Raw genomic sequence first — 15,258 nt, 5'->3', positions numbered from 1 at the left:
AGTTTTAGGATCTAAAAATTTGGGAATCTAAAAATGTGGCCCCAATAACTATGCTACACTCATTTTACATAAAGTTATCTTAAGGGAACAAAACACCTACATGGATTACTCCAAATCTTTATGTTAATTTGAAGCCAGCAAGAGGTTGTATTTGTACCTGTAGGTGTTACCTGACCTCAAGTGAGTCTATGTATGTTCTGGTTCTGCAGTATCTTCTTGTTTTAAGTTATTTTTTTAAAATTCTTCTTAAATTTTAATTTAAAAAAATTTCTCATCCAAGCTTTAACAAACATGGAAAATTTCAATGGAATCATTGTTCTGGTTAAATACTAAACTTACTTAAGTGAAAATGCTCAAATAAAGATTAACTTTTGTTTTTTGGCTGGGCATGTGGCTCACACCTGTGATCCCAGCACTTTGGGAGGATGAGGCAGGTGGATCACCTGAAGTCGGGAGTTCTAGATCAGCCTGGCCAATGCGGTGAAACCCTGTCTCTACTAAAAATACAAAAATTATAGGTGGTGGCGCGCACTTGTAATCCCAGCTACTCGGGAGCCTGAGGCAGGAGAACCGCTTGAACCCGGGAGATGGAGATTGCAGTGAACCAAGATGGTGCCACTGCACTCCCGCCTGGGCAACAGAGTGAGTCTCTGTCTCACAAAAAAAAAAAGAAAAAAAAAAGAAAAAAAAAAGAAAAAAAAAAAGATTGACCTTTGTTTTTTTAAGTGACTGATGAAGGTAGGAATTATTAGTGGGCTTTGTTTGTTTATTGTTTAGAAAAGAAAGAATTTGGCCAGTCACAGTGGCTCACGCCTGTAATCCCAGCACTTTGGGAGGCCGAGGTGGGCGGATCACTTGAGGTCAGGAGTTCGAGACCAGCCTGACCAACGTGGTGAAACCCTGTCTCTACTAAAAATACAAAAATTAGCTGGGCATGGTGGCACACGCCTGTAATCCCAACTGCTTGGGAAGATGAGGCATGAGAATCCATTGAACCCGGGAGGCGGAGGTTGAGATCACGCCATGCACTCCAGCCTGGGCGACAGAGTGAGACACTGTCTCAAAAAAAAAAGAAAAAAGAAAAGAAAAGAAAGAACTTGAAGAAATATTCTAAAAAAGACATTCTCTCCTATAGTTTTCCTTTGCAGCTAGAAAATGGTCAAGCTATGGAATGTACAGTAGCTCAATATTTTAAGCAAAAGTATAGTCTGCAACTGAAATACCCCCATCTTCCCTGTCTCCAAGTGGGACAAGAACAAAAGCATACATACTTGCCACTCGAGGTAAGTTAAATTTTCTTTTGCCAATTTGCTGATCTCTTGAATGAGTATATGTTTTTAAGTAGAGTTCTAAACTAGTGGTGAAATTTAGTGTTAATTTCTAAAATATTTTTGGCAGATGATTTCACTATATAACCAAATTTTAATTTTTCTGGAAATAGAGGATATAAGATATGGTTTGGCAAAGGTTTAAGATGTGGAACCCTTTACACAAACCAATTTCTCTTTGTCTCTTGGCAGGTCTGTAATATAGTGGCAGGACAGCGATGTATCAAGAAGCTCACAGACAATCAGACTTCCACAATGATCAAAGCTACAGCAAGATCTGCTCCTGACAGACAGGAAGAGATCAGTAGACTGGTCAGTAAGGCATGGTCTTCAAGATGAGCTAGCTTTGAGATGACAAAAAACAAAAGAATAGAAAACTCCTCCTGGGACACAGTTACTCTCTGGTTTTTATATATGCAGGCTTTCCTGTTCTTTAGGTGAAGAGCAACAGTATGGTGGGTGGACCTGATCCATACCTTAAAGAATTTGGTATTGTTGTCCACAATGAAATGACAGAGCTCACAGGCAGGGTACTTCCAGCACCAATGCTGCAATATGGAGGCCGGGTAAGCTTTTTATTTTATTCAGCAAGCTTCTTCCACAACCAGTCAAAAAGAGAATAATCCAGGGTTTCTCTACTCTGCCACTGCTGAATTTACCCATAGTTTTGTTCATTATTGCCTTTTGTGTTCTGGCTCATACCTAATAGAATTTTGTTTATTCACTCGTCAATAGTAAAATGGCCTTAGATTGTAATGTCTTTTCTCTTTTCTTTTGTTTCTTCTTCTTCTTCTTCTTCTTTTTTTTTTTTTTTTCAAAGAATAAAACAGTAGCCACACCCAACCAGGGTGTCTGGGACATGCGAGGAAAGCAGTTTTATGCTGGCATTGAAATTAAAGTTTGGGCAGTTGCTTGTTTTGCACCTCAGAAACAATGTAGGGAAGATTTACTAAAGTGAGTATCTTCATATTTTCAGCTTAGTAATATCCCTTCCAGATATGAAAATACTGTCTTTATGTGAATGTGCTGTGTACACTGGCACTAAATCCCTGACTCCCATAGTGACACCATCTGGCTATATGAAAAAGACCTTGTATTATAGTAATTTGCAAACTTGGGAATTACATTAAAAATCTGACTCAGCTTCCTTACATGTAGAGCAGAAATTTGTGAGTAACAAGGTGGAGACAATGTTGGTTGGCAAATTCTTGAGTTCTTATTGAAGCTTCCTTTGGTATTAATTGTATCTTTTCAGCTAAGATCAAAAACTAGCTTACTTTTAATCGTTATAATTTACTAATGAGCTTGTTTTATTGCAAGGTCTCTGGGTAAGAGTAGGTTCGCATCTTACAGATGCAGCTATCTATATAAAAGAAGTTAGTGGCCAGGCTCAGTGGCTCACACCTGTAATCCCAGCACTTTGGGAGGCCGAGTGGGTGGATCATGGGGTCAGGAGATCGAGATCATCCTGGCCAACATGGTGAAACCCTGTCTCTACTAAAATACAAAAAATCAGCCAGGCATGGTGGCACGCGCCTGTAGTCCCAGCTACTGGGGAGGCTGAGGCAGGAGAATCACTTGAATCCAGGAGGCAGAGGTTGCAGTGAGCCAAGATCTCACCACTGCACTCCAGCCTCGCGACAGAGCAAGACTCCGTCTCAAAAAAATAAAAATAAAAAAATAAAATTAGGGAGAAGAGTGAAAAAAAATTAAGAAAAGGGAACTAGAGTGAAAGAAAGGAATTCTACAAAATATTGGCAAATGCACCAAAGGAATTCTGAAAGCTTTATACATAGATTGAAGTAACTTCTTAAATCTAAAATTTAAAACTTCAAAGTGAATTTTGCTTTTTTTAAGTGATGATTTCTTTTGACATTTTTATTGAACCAAATCTGTTCCAAGTTTGAATGTAGTCCTAAATACACTGATTTTGTAACAGCATGTTTCTGTGTTCTCAGTTGAGCACAAGCTTACCCAGCTATTTCTGTACCAGGCTTACCAAAATGCACGTTACCTGAAATTTTGACCCTGCTTTTCTTCAGTCCAGAATTATTGATTCGAATGTTTGAAAGATCTTTGAACAGCAATGCTATTCTAGTTCAGCTGCGCATAATTATTTAAAAATTTCAGTTGATAATCTGATAGCTTAGTAATACAGATTCTTTTCTGTTTAACTGCAAGTTAAATTGCAAGTTTAATTGCAATTGCCAGTCCATTTTTGGCAACCAGTTAAAGATTTTTATTTATTTGTTTACTTGTTTCTAAATTTGGCTAAGAATTTACAAAACTGAAGGAAGTATTTCAGAGGAAAATGAATGCTAGAAATGTACTCTGAAATGAAAAAAACCGTGTTACTGGTTCTATTTTAACAGGAGTTTCACTGACCAGCTGCGTAAAATCTCTAAGGATGCAGGAATGCCCATCCAGGGTCAGCCATGTTTCTGCAAGTATGCACAAGGTGCAGACAGTGTGGAGCCTATGTTTAAACATCTGAAAATGACTTATGTGGGCCTACAGCTAATAGTGGTTATCCTGCCTGGAAAGACACCAGTATATGGTATGGACCCTTTTAATGCTGAATGAGGGATGATTTCAAGCAGTAGATATAACAGTCAGGATAAGCTAGGTTATGCTGCAGTCACAAACCTCAAACTCTCAGTGGTTCACAAAAACAAAGATTTGTTTCTTGCTCCTGTTATGCGTCCACTGAAGGTAGACGCGGCCTCTGCTCTGTGTCATCATGTCATCTCCATTTGGGGACCCAGCTTGGCAGAGCAGCTGCTATTTGGAATGTTGCTGGCCCCACATTCTTTTTTCTCTCTGCAACTCCTTGGCCACAACCAGCCATATGGCCTTACCCAACTTGCGTGGGAGCAGTGGGGATGGGCATTGAGAATGTAGTGTGATACTACCATAGGCCTGGAAGCTGAGAGAACTGGAAATATTTGGTGAAAAGCACTTAGGAATATGAGAGTGAGGAAGAGTGCCACTTCCAGAAGAGGATTTGCTTACTTTGTATCTATTATAAGAAGAATGATACAAAGTTATTTTGGCTATCATTTAAATAAAGGATGTAGGAACTATTATTGTTGATGAGACAGAATCTCAGCTCTGTCACCCAGGCTGGAGTGCGGTGTCATGATCACTGCTCATCTCAGCCTCACAATCCTGGGCTCAAGTGATTCTCCCGTCTCAGGCTCTTGAGTAGCTGGGAATACAGGTGCCCACAACCACGCCCAGCTAATTTTTGTATTTTTTATAGAGATAGGGTTTTGCCGTGTTGCCCAGGATGGTCTTGAACTCCTGGGCTCAAGCCATCCACCTGCCTTGGGCTTCCCAAAGCATTGGGATTACAGGCATGGGCCAGCACGCCCAGCCAGTTTTAAACCTTTTTTTTTTTTTTTTTTTTTTGAGGCAGGGTCCTGCTCTGTCATCCAGGCTGTAGTGCAGTGGCGCAATCTTGACTCACTGCAGCCTCCGCCTCTTGGGTTCAAGTGATTCTCCTGCCTCAGCCCCCCAAGTACTGGGACTACAGGCACGTGCCATCTCCTGCCTCAGCCCCCCCAAGTACTGGGACTACAGGCACGTGCCATCACACCCAGCTAATTTTTGTATTTTTAGTAGAGATGGGGTTTCACCATGTTGGCCAGGCTGGTTTTGAACTCCTGACCTCAAGTGATCCACCCGCCTTGGCCTCCCAAAGTGCTGAGATTACAGATGTGAGCCACTGTGGCTGGCCCCAGTTTTAAACTTTATAAAATGTCTTTAACCTTCTCTCTACAGTTATCTCTAGTACTTAAAGAAAGAAAAAGGAAGCAAAAAAAACCAAAACAAAATAAAATAAAATTCAAAGGGCCGGTGTGTGTACTGAGAGGGAGGAGCTGGGAAGATCGATTCTTTTGCTAAATCAGTCATGTGGGAAGAGGAGCATCAAGGAGCTAAGCAAGTCGTGGCAGGCAGCACAGAGAATAAAGGAAGCAGACTGGCTGCAGGGCCTGCAGGAGGGAAAAAAGGAGAGAAGGGAGGGCCTATCCAAACACAGGGGGAAAAATTGCCCTGGGGTTTAGCAGATAAAAGGAAGACACATGAGAAGCATCTAGCACAGTGTACAGTATATAGTAGGTTATAAAGTTAATGTGTGGGTTTTTTTTCCTTTTGCTTTTAGTAATTAGGAGACCATTTAAACATGTTAAAATTAATAAATTATTTTTGTAGCGGAGGTGAAACGTGTTGGAGATACCCTTCTAGGTATGGCCACACAGTGTGTCCAGGTAAAAAATGTAGTGAAGACCTCACCTCAAACCCTTTCCAATCTTTGCCTGAAGATAAATGCAAAACTTGGAGGAATTAACAATGTGCTTGTGCCTCATCAAAGGTAAGATTCTGAATGCTTTCTCCACTTTTGTTTAAGATCTAACTTACATAATTTATGGGAAAGCACACAAATATTATATATGCATCTAGATTACCTTTTCTCTTGTATATATATGCACCCATATACCCAATACCCAGATAAAGATATAGAACATTTCCAGCACCCCATCAGCCTTCCTTATGGCCCCTCCAAATAGATAACCCCCAAAGGTGACCACCATTCTGATGTCTATCACCTATCCAGATTACTTTTGCCCATTTTTGAGCTTCATATAAATGGAATCATGCAGGATGTACTATTTTGTGTTGGTCTTCTTTTGTTCAACATTATGTCTGTGAGGTTAATTTGTGTTGTTGCACTTGGGAGTAGTTTATTCTTTTTCATTGTTGTGTATGATTTCATTTCATGAATAAACCACACAATTTTAATTTATTTTACTATTGATCACTCTGTCCCCCAAGGTTGGAGTGCAGTGATGCGATCTCGGCTTACTGCAAGCTCCGCCTCCCGGGTTCACGCCATTCTCCTGCCTCAGCCTCCCCAGTACCTGGGACTACAGGCACCTGCCACCACACCCGGCTAATTTTTTGTATTTTTAGTAGAGACGGGGTTTCACCATATTAGCCAGGATGGTCTCAATCTCCTGACCTCGTGATCCGCCCGTCTCGGCCTCCCAAAGTGCTGGGATTACAGGCGTGAGCCACCGTGCCTGGCCTTGGATATTTTCATACATTCATTATACAATTCTACATTTTTGGTGAACTGAAACACTCTTTCTGTTGTGTGGAATTCCAGGAGTGTAATTACTGAGTTACAGAGAATAGAGTTACAGAGAATACATATATTTACTATTAATAGATACAGTCAAATAGTTTTCCAAAGTGGTTGTACCAATTTACACTTACACTGAGAGTTCTACTTGCTCTATATTCTTACCAACACTTGGTAGTATCAGTCCTTTTAATTTTAGCCATTTTGCTTGGGGATAATAGTATCTCATTATAGTTTTAATTTGCATTCCCTTAATGAGTAATGATGTTAAGCACATTTTCATATGCTCATTAGCCATTTGGACATCTTTATTTTTTTGTTTGTTTGTTTTGTTTTGAGATGGAGTCTTGCTCTGTCACTCAGGCTAGAGTGCAATGGCATGATCTTGGTTCACTGCAACCTCCACCTCCCAGGTTCAACCAATGCTACCACCTCAGCTTCTTGAGTAGCTAGGATTACAGGTGCACACCACCATGCCCCACTAATTTTTTTGTATTTTTAGTAGAGACAGGGTTTCACCATGTTGGCCAGGCTGGACTTGAACTCCTGACCTCAAGTGATCCGCCTACCTCGGCCTCCCAAAGTGCTGAGATTACAGGCGTGAGCCACCACGCCTGGCCTGTTTTGTTTTTTGGGACAGGGTCTCACTCTGTCTTCCAGGCTGGAGTGCAGTGATGTGATCATGGCTCACTGAAGACCCAAACTCCTGGCCTTCAACTGATCCTCCCACCTCAGCCTCCCAAGTAGCTGGGACTACAGGCTCATACCACCATGCTCGGCTAATGTTTTTATTTTTTATAGAGACGGTTTTGTCCTGTTGACCAGGCTGGTCTAGAACTCTTGAGCTCAAACAGTCCTCCTGGCTCAGCCTCCCGAAGTGCTGGGATTACAGGCATGAGCCACCATGCCTAGCCTAAACATCTTCTTTTATAATGGACCTGTTCAGTCCTTTGCTCATTTTTTTATATTGGGTTGTGAGTCTTTTTCATTAATTTGTAGTAGTTCTTTGTGGTTTCTGGTCCTTCACAAGATACAGATATCCTATAGGCAAACAGGATAGGCAGATTATCTTCTCCTAGTCTGTGCTTTGCCTTTTCACTCTCCTAAATTGTGGGTTTTCTGTTTTTTTCTTTTTAAGACAAGGTCTCACTCTGTCACCCAGGCTGGAGTGCAGTGGGGCAATCATGACTCACTGCAGCCTCAATCTCCCCAGCTCAAGCGATTCTCCCGCTTTAGTCTCCTGAGTAGCTGGGACTACAGGAATGTGCCACCATGCCTGCCTATTTATTTATTTATGTATTTATTGAGACAGAGTCTCACTCTGTCACCCAGGCTGCAGTATAGTGATACAATCTCGGCTCACTGCAACCTCCGCCTCCTGAGTTCAAGCGATTCTCCTGCCTCAGCCTCCCGAGTAGCTGGAATTACAGGCTCATGCCACCATACTTGGCTAATTTTTGTATTTTTAGTAGAGACAGGGCTTTACCATGTTGGCCAGGCTGGTGGTCTTGAGCTCCTGACCTCAAGCAATCGGCCCACCTTGGCCTCCCAAAGTGCTGGGATTATAGGCATGAGCCACTATGCCCGGCCTTAAATTTTTTTTTAAAGATGAGGTCTTGCTATGTTGTCCAGGCTGGTCTTGAACTCCTGGGCTTAAGTGATCCTTCCACCTTGGCCTCTGAAAGTGTTGGAATTATAGACGTGAGCCACCATGCCTGGTCAACAGTGGCTTTTGATGAACAGAAAATGTTAATAGGACTGAGTTGAATCAATCTTTTTATGTCCTTTTAAGAAACCCTGTCTGTCCCTCCCTTCATAGGTTTTTTTTGTTGTTGTTTAAATTTGAGTTTGTCAGATTGACTCTAGAGTAAGCAAACACCAAGGCAAGACAGGGATATGATAGACAAAGTGCTGGCTGGGCATTGGGAGATTTGAGTATTGTTACGCATGTGAATTTCTAATATCTCTGGGCCTCAGTTCCTTATCTATCCAGATAATAATATCTGCCTTGTTAACTTGAAAGTGTTGTTTTTCTGTGAAATACTATGTGTGAAAGTGATTTGAAGAGTTAAATTTGGGGCTGTGGTATTAGTCATTGCCATACTTGAAGATGAAATTGAGTGCCTTGCTCTTATGCAATCATATCACAGTTCTCTTTTTTTTAAATTTAATCTTAGCATATTTTGTCAACTTGATTAGTTGATTTCTTATTTCTTATTTATTTATTTTTTTGAGACAGTGTCTCACTTTGTCACCCAGGCTGGAGTGCGGTGGCACAATCTCGGCTCACTGCAAACTCCGCCTCCCAGGCTCAAGCAATCTTCCCACCTCAGCCTCCCAACTAGCTGGGACCACAGGTGTGCACCACCACGCCTGGCTTATTTTTTGTATTTTTCATACAGACGAGGTTTCTCCATGTTGCCCACACTGGTCTCAAACTCCTGAGCTCAAGCAATCCACCCGCTCAGCCTCCCAACACAGTTCTCATTTTTGTCCTTGGATGAAACTTCTAGGTAAATAAATCCCTCCTTAAACATTAGTGATGAGATATATGGGCCATAGGGGAAGTTAACCTAAAGTCTGTCTTCATTTAATTTTAACCCAAACATTTGAGACAATATAGTGTAGTGGCTTAGAGTGCATACTTTGGCGTTAAACTTCTTTGGTTTGGATTGCAGCTTTTCCACTCCTAGCTGTGTGATCTTGGGAACATTCTTTATCCTCTTATGTATTATTTTTTATCTGGAAAAATTGAGACAATAATTGTACCACCCTCATAAAATTTTAAGGACTAAATGAGTTAACACGTGTGAAGTGCTTAGCATAGTGGCTGGTACGTTGTATATGTAAGCTGTTATGTTATGTATATGTGTGTTGCCTATATATGTCCACTGTTATTAACTTCTCTGTGCCAGGCTTATGTTCTGTGATGATACAGAGAGATAAATGGGACACAGCCTCTTCTCCCATGGGACCTCACCTTTAGTACCTATTATATGAGGTTGTCAAGTATGGGATGCCTCTTAAATTACACTTGAAGAATTAACACTCGCAGTCCCAAATCCTACCTTTAAGAATTTATCCCAGCTATCTGGAAGGCTGAAGTGGGAGAATCACCTGAGTCCAGGAGGTTGAGGCTGCAGTGAGCTGAGATCATGCCATTGCACTCTAGCCTGGGCAACAGAGTGAGACCCTGTCTCAAAAAAAAAAAAAAAAAGGGTATTGTTTTGTTTTGTTTTGAGATGGAGTCTTCCTCTGTCACCCAGGCTGGAGTGCAGTGGCGTGATCCTGGCTCACTGCAACCTCTACCTCCTGGGTTCAAGTGATTCTCCCGCCTTAGCCTCCCCAGTAGCTGGGATTACAGGTGAGCGCCTCCATGCCCGTCTAATTTTTTTTTTTTTATTTGAGACAGTCTTGCTCTGTCACCCAGGCTGGAGTGCAGTGGTGTGATCTCGGCTCACTGCAACCTCCACCTTCCTGGTTCAAGTGATTCTCCTGCCTCTTCCACCTTCTGAGTAGCTGGGATTACAGGCACACACCACCACACCTGGCTAATTTTTGTATTTTTTAGTAGAGACAGGGTTTCACCATGTTGGCCAGTCTGGTCTCAAACTCCTGACCTCAAGTGATCTGCCTGCCTCAGCCTTCCAAAGTGCTGGGATTATAGGCGTGAGTCACCATGCCCGGCCTTAATTTTTGTATTTTTAGTAGAAACAGGGTTTCGCCGTGTTGGCCAGGCTGGTCTCCAAATCCTGACCTCAGGTGATCCTCCTGCCTTGGCCTCCCAAAGTGCTGGGATTACAGGCGTGAGCCACCACGCCCGGCCTCTTTTCTTTTTTTAAAGACAAGGTCTTACTCTGTCACCCAGGCTGGAGTACAGTGATGTGACACAGTACAGTGTAGTATAGTACATAACTCACTGCAGCCTCAAACTCCTGGGCTTAAATGTTTTTTTCTGCCTCAGCCTCCCAAGTAACTGGGACTACAGGCAGGCGCTGCCACGCTGGGCTTTCTTATTTTTTGTAGAGACCTGGGTCTTGATATATTGCCCAGGCTGGCCTTGAACTTCTGGGCTCAAGTAGTCCTTCCTCCTTGGCCTTCTAAAGTGCTGAGATTATAGGTATGAGCCAAGGTGCCCAGCCTAGGTCCTGTTTTTTAAATCTTCTCTTCCTACTGTTATAGAAGAGCCATGTTCACTTCTTCAGTCAGTCCAGAGTCACTGTACTGGGTGACATCAATATTCAGTGGTCCGTAGTGTTCTTTCCCAATGGGCTTAAGTCTTTGTTCTCTCTTATAAGGTTATATCTGATTATATGTGGTGATATAATCTTGCTAAACTCAAACATTTTCACTTATATGTCTGAGTGGCAACATCTCCTTAAATCTGAGCAGGCCCTCGGTGTTCCAGCAGCCTGTCATCTTCCTGGGAGCGGATGTCACACACCCCCCAGCAGGGGATGGGAAGAAACCTTCCATTGCTGCTGTGGTTGGCAGTATGGATGGCCACCCCAGCCGGTACTGTGCCACCGTTCGGGTGCAGACTTCCCGGCAGGAGATCTCCCAAGAGCTCCTCTACAGTCAAGAGGTCATCCAGGACCTGACTAACATGGTTCGAGAGCTGCTGATTCAGTTCTACAAATCCACACGCTTCAAACCCACTCGGATCATCTATTACCGTGGAGGGGTATCTGAGGGACAAATGAAACAGGTACTCTCATTATCCCTGTTGCCCTTCGGGGCCCCTAGGAGTCTGAGGGAGATTCCTCTCATCTACCATTCTGGGTAGATCTGAGAGATACTAGGCAAATTCTCAATTAAACATAATTCCATTTCTGTCTTCTAGGTAGCTTGGCCAGAACTAATAGCAATTCGAAAGGCATGTATTAGCTTGGAAGAAGATTACCGGCCAGGAATAACTTATATTGTGGTGCAAAAAAGACATCACACACGACTCTTCTGTGCAGATAAAACAGAAAGGGTAAGAAGATATAATATAAGCTTTGTTATCTGAGGCTCTGGCAAGAGATGTATATATGCATATATATATATACACCATTTTTATACAATTTTTTTCTTAAAAGCAGAAATGCCTGATAATAATTTAATAAATACAATAACTGCAGTTGGGTTTAGATGACCAAGTCTGAATGATACGAGTTTTGAGACTGAATATTTTATTTCTCTTGTATAACAGAAATGCTGATTTCTCGAGTTGTTTTTGTGTCGGGGGGAGTAGGTCAGAAACATGCCAGGTACATTGTGATGATATAGGCAACCTTCTAAGGGGTGCTTTTGTTATTTGTTACTTTTTGCTGCACAGTTCTAGGGTATAAAGAAGAATTTATCTTCCAAATAATTTTATATCCGCATAGGACACGGGTCCCCAACCCCCAGACTGTGGACTGGTAACAGTCTGTGGCCTATTGGGAACCAGGCTGCACAGCAGGTGAGTGGTCAGTGAATGATCATTACCACCTGAGCTCTGCCTCCTGTCAGATCAGCAGTGGTGGAACAGTTTCATCCCAAAACCATCTCCCCACCGCTCCCCTACCCTCATCCATGTAAAAATTGTCTTCCATGAAACCTGTCCTTGCTGCCAAAAAAGTTGAGGACTGCTGGCATAGAAGATTCATAGGGCACAGACTTTGAATATTTATAGTGTCGCACTTAAACCACAGTCAAATTACTCAACTTCTCTAAGCCATAATATTCTCATCTGTAAAATGTGGTTAAGAACAATATCTGACCTGGTGCTGTGGCTCACGCCTGTAATCCCAGCACTTTGGGAGGCTGAGGCGGGCAATCACTTGAGGTCAGGAGTTCGAGGCCAGCCTGGCCAACATGGTGAGACTCCATCTCTACTGAAAATACAAAAATTAGCTGGGCGTAATGGTGCACGCCTGTAGTCCCAGGTATCCAGGAGGCTGAGGCAGGAGAATCGCTTGAACCCCGGAGCCAGAGGTTGCAGTGAGCCGAGATCATACCACTGCACTCCAGCCTGCACAGAGCAAGACTCTGCCTAAAAGAAAAAAAAAAAAATTAAAATCCAAAACACCTCTAATCCCCAGGCATTTCAGGTAGAGAATGCCCAACCTATATTATCAATAGATAATCTTGCTTCTTTGATATTTTTTAATGACTTTACTTCATCTTGTCCAGGCCCTCTCTGATCCACCCCTAGGAAGACCAGATCTTTCTGTTGCCTAATCATGTAATCTTGTTTGCCACTCCCATTATTTTCAAGTACACTCTAGTTTTTTTGTCTGTAATCCGAGGATGGTTTCTTTTTTCTCTTTTTTTGAGACCGAGTTTTGCTCTTGTCACCCAGGCTGCAATGCAACGGCACAATCTTGGCTCACTGCAACCTCTGCCTCCCGAGTTTCAAGCAATTCTCCTGCCTCAACCTCCTGAGTAGCTGGGATTATAGGCGCCCACCACCATGCCCAGCTAATTTTTGTATATTTAGTTGAGACGGGGTTTCACCATGTTAGCCAATCCAGTCTTGAACTCCTGACCTCAGGTGATCCACCTGCTTCGGCCTCCCAAAGTGCTGGGATTACAGGTGTGAGCCGCCGTGCTTGGCCTGAACTGTTTCTTTTTGTTTTCTGAATCAAGGTTGTTTTCTCATTGGGCCCCAGATCCAATCAGCTTAGATTAAAAGGACTGTCTTAAATTAAAAGGGCTGTTTTAAATTAAAAGGGCTGTCTTTAAATTGCTGAAACCATGAGTTAATAGTACTTCTTACCAACTGGGCTTTACCTCTCTGTAACATACACATATAAGAAATCTGTACCTGTGCCCCCAAAATATATAAAAATTTAAATAAAAAATAGACCAGCACATGTCAAATAAAATAAATAAATAAAAGATATGCTGTGAAAAAAAAAATAGTACTTCTTAGACTTTGCTAATACAAATTTGTTGAACTCTTGCCTGACCTCTGGGCCCAAAACCTCCTGCCACCTTCTCCTTAACTGTTGTCATCTCTCCACCTGTCTGTCAACTTGTTATCCATGTAGATTTAAGATCTTCTTCTTCAGGCTTGTCTTCCTAAACTATCTATTAAGCTATTATTAAGCTATCTCATAGTTTTATTCTTTAAACCTTTCAAAATTGACAGTTCCAGTTCTTGGTCTACTTTGTACCCTGACATTTACTAATATCTTCAATTCTCTATGCATGCCTCTTGCCAATCCACTTGCCCATTTATTTTGCCTCTACTCTTAGGCTGATAGAAATTGCTGGGGGGAAAGTGGTGGATTTTATTTTTTTGGAACAGGGTCTCATCTCACTCTGTCACCCAGGGTGGAGTGCAGTGGCATGATTATGGCTCATGGCAGCCTAGACGCCCCCAGGCTCAGGTGATCCTCCTACCTGAGCCTCCCAAGTAGCTGGGACTACAGGCACTCACCATCACTCTTGGCTAATTTTTTTGTATTTTTTGTAGAGATGGGGTTTCACCATGTTGTCCAGGCTGATCTTGAACTCTTGGGCTCAAGTGATCAGCTCACCTCAGCCTCTCAAAGTTCTAGAATTACAGGCGTGAGCCACCACACCTGTCCAAAAGTGTCTGTTTAATAAAGAACCATATTACAAATTCATGAGAGCAAATCTCAGCCAGGCCTTGGATGCTGCCGTTTTTTCATTTACCCTATTCCCCATAGCATCTGTTCCACACCTTTATACTCTTCTCAAGTCCCCTACCCTATTCATAATAACTCTATTGCCAACAAAGTCCTATCGTCTATTTCCCTCCAAAAACAAGATCTAGAAGGCAAGAATTTTCTCAGCTGCCTCTCCTCTACTTTCAAACTCAGTTACATCTTGTATTTTCCTATCTCCTTCCTCGTATCTCTCCACCTATGCTTTCCTGCCCCCATCCTGTGCTTTCAATCCTAATCCCTCCTGACTTCTCTAGAGCCTTACTTGGTCAATTACGCATTATTTTTCAAAACGTCACTCTTTCGTGTTCTGTTGCCTCCTTCTCGCCCTATAAAGGTGGTTTAAATCTTCCTGAGTTCACCTCACCCTGCTTCTCCCTCAGTCTCACTGCTACCTTATCTTTTCTTCCTTTCACGACTAAACTTTGAGAAAAACAATCACTTGACTTTCTATCTGTACTTTCTCACATCAAAGTTTAATTTTCTGTAGCCTAACTTCAATTTCAGTGACTCCATTGAAGTTGTTGTCTCAATGACTTGCTCATTTCAAATCAAGAGATACTTTGTCAGATTCCCACACTGACTTCTTTGTAGCACTTAAGACAATGATTGCCTTATTTGGCCTTAGCAAAGTGACTTTCCAGCTTTACTACCCACCTTTGTAATCAGACTTTTTTTTTTTTTTTGAAATGGAGTTTCTGTAATCAGACTTTTTTTTTTTTGAAATGGAGTTTCTGTAATCAGACTTTTTTTTTTTTTTTGAAATGGAGTTTCTGTAATCAGGCTTTTTTTTTTTAAGATAGAGTTTCACTCTGTCATGATCTCGGCTTGCTGCAATCTCTGCCTCCCGGGTTCAAATAATTCTCCTGCCTCAGCCTACCAAGTAGTTGGGATTACAGGCGCATATCACCATGCCCAGCTAATTTTGTATTTGTGGTAGAGACAGGGTTTCACTATGTTGGCCAGACTGGTCTCGAACTCCTGACCTCAAGTGATTCACCCACCTCGGCCTCCCAAAGTGCTGGGATTACAGATGTGAGCCACTGTGCCCGGCCTGTAATCAGACTTTTTTGATTCCTCTTTCTCCCTCTCTCCATTAAACACTGATATTTCCCGACATTTC

At 42.2% G+C, this 15,258-nt stretch overlaps 1 protein-coding gene across 7 annotated transcripts in view; it reads left to right on the top strand.

Moving 5' to 3' along the window:
* Nucleotides 1-15,258, top strand: part of LOC100977537 (argonaute RISC component 4) — a 50,068-nt gene that overhangs the window by 22,661 nt on the left and 12,149 nt on the right. For all 7 annotated transcript variants that reach the window (XR_010113504.1, XR_010113503.1, XR_610809.5 and 4 more), the window contains 8 exons: nucleotides 1,136-1,283; nucleotides 1,521-1,640; nucleotides 1,766-1,894; nucleotides 2,149-2,282; nucleotides 3,701-3,885; nucleotides 5,544-5,703; nucleotides 10,867-11,182; nucleotides 11,318-11,452. Coding sequence is in view for 4 of the 7 variants with exons in the window: in XM_008965041.5 (XP_008963289.1) it covers nucleotides 1,136-1,283; nucleotides 1,521-1,640; nucleotides 1,766-1,894; nucleotides 2,149-2,282; nucleotides 3,701-3,885; nucleotides 5,544-5,703; nucleotides 10,867-11,182; nucleotides 11,318-11,452 (1,327 nt within the window). In the remaining 3 variants the exon portion in view is untranslated. The remainder of the gene's footprint in view (nucleotides 1-1,135; nucleotides 1,284-1,520; nucleotides 1,641-1,765; nucleotides 1,895-2,148; nucleotides 2,283-3,700; nucleotides 3,886-5,543; nucleotides 5,704-10,866; nucleotides 11,183-11,317; nucleotides 11,453-15,258) is intronic.

This window comes from Pan paniscus, chromosome 1, assembly GCF_029289425.2.
Source record: "Pan paniscus chromosome 1, NHGRI_mPanPan1-v2.0_pri, whole genome shotgun sequence".
NCBI lineage: Eukaryota > Metazoa > Chordata > Mammalia > Primates > Hominidae > Pan > Pan paniscus.
This window is presented reverse-complemented; position numbering and strand designations above follow the sequence as displayed.